Raw genomic sequence first — 1,085 nt, 5'->3', positions numbered from 1 at the left:
CAGGGCACCAGTCTTGAGAAGGAAGCTAGGAAGTGGAAATTGGCCTCTGGGAGACTGCAGGGCAGACAGGGAAACAGGAAGTCAATGAATGTGGCTCACCTGAGACAATCAGAGCCCATGACCTGACAACCGACTACAGCACACATTGCAGAGACCACCCAGAGCCAGAGAGTGATCTATCTGAAAGTCTACTGCTGAGCCCACCCAGGCCCCACCCACTTTCCCCCACTCAGGGGAACCTGGCATACTGGGCAGCCTTACCGGAACTGGCTTGGGGTGAAAAAACTTTGACGTTGGCTCCTTAGGGCTCTCAGCAAGGTCAGGCTTCTCCTGCAACTCCACTGTCTTGATGGTGCCACAGGAGGCCAGGAGTCGAGACAGGCACTCCTGCCATGGTCGGAGGGGAGCAGAGCATGAACACCCGCGGCTCCTCAGAGTCTCTGAGCACCCACAATAGCCCAGAAGGACTTGGAGCCCAGGTCGACACTACCTAGGGGGCCCGAGTGCCCAACCCTGACCAGCTCCCAAGACAACATGGAGGCAGATCTTTCTAGCCTGCGATGGCAGATGAGGACTGCCAGTGTCCCTGACTTCAGATGACAACTGTTTAAGCTCGGCATGCTGGTCAGCTTTGGCAGGAAGATATGAGGGGACTTCTTAGTCTGTGATAATTACACACAGGGGTGTACAGCCACTGTACAGCCCAGACCTTCTCTCCACCCTGTTGTCCAGACTTGCCTTGAACTCACTCCATAGCCAAAATGGGCCTTGAAGTTCTGATCCTCTGGTCTCCAAATCTGATTTATGTAGTGCTGAGGACTGAACCCAGGGTTTTAGGAATGCTGGGCCAGCAGCCTATCACCAATCTACCTCCCTAGCTCTGGTGTTTCTCTTCTCAAAAAATGAGTCTGTCCCGCCAGGCCTGACACTTACCTGAAATCCCTGCACTCGGGGTGGGTGGATCAACAATTTTAAAAATGTTTTAACCCGGGCTGGAGAGATGGCTCAGTGGTTAAGAGCATTGCCTGCTCTTCCAAAGGTCCTGAGTTCAATTCCCAGCAACCACATGGTGGCTCACAACCATC

The 1,085-nt window shown here is 53.7% G+C and overlaps 1 protein-coding gene across 1 annotated transcript in view; it reads right to left on the bottom strand.

Annotated features, from left to right (window-relative positions):
- Rrp7a (ribosomal RNA processing 7 homolog A) overlaps window positions 1-1,085 on the bottom strand; it is a 55,549-nt gene that overhangs the window by 51,749 nt on the left and 2,715 nt on the right. The window contains exon 3 of the mRNA XM_005354450.2: window positions 262-387. Coding sequence (XP_005354507.1) covers window positions 262-387 — 126 coding nt within the window. The remainder of the gene's footprint in view (window positions 1-261; window positions 388-1,085) is intronic.

The sequence above is a fragment of the Microtus ochrogaster genome, chromosome 15 (assembly GCF_000317375.1).
Source record: "Microtus ochrogaster isolate Prairie Vole_2 chromosome 15, MicOch1.0, whole genome shotgun sequence".
Classification (NCBI taxonomy): Eukaryota; Metazoa; Chordata; class Mammalia; order Rodentia; family Cricetidae; genus Microtus; species Microtus ochrogaster.
Note: the sequence above shows the minus strand (reverse complement) of the source record. Positions and strands in the feature narration are given on the sequence as shown.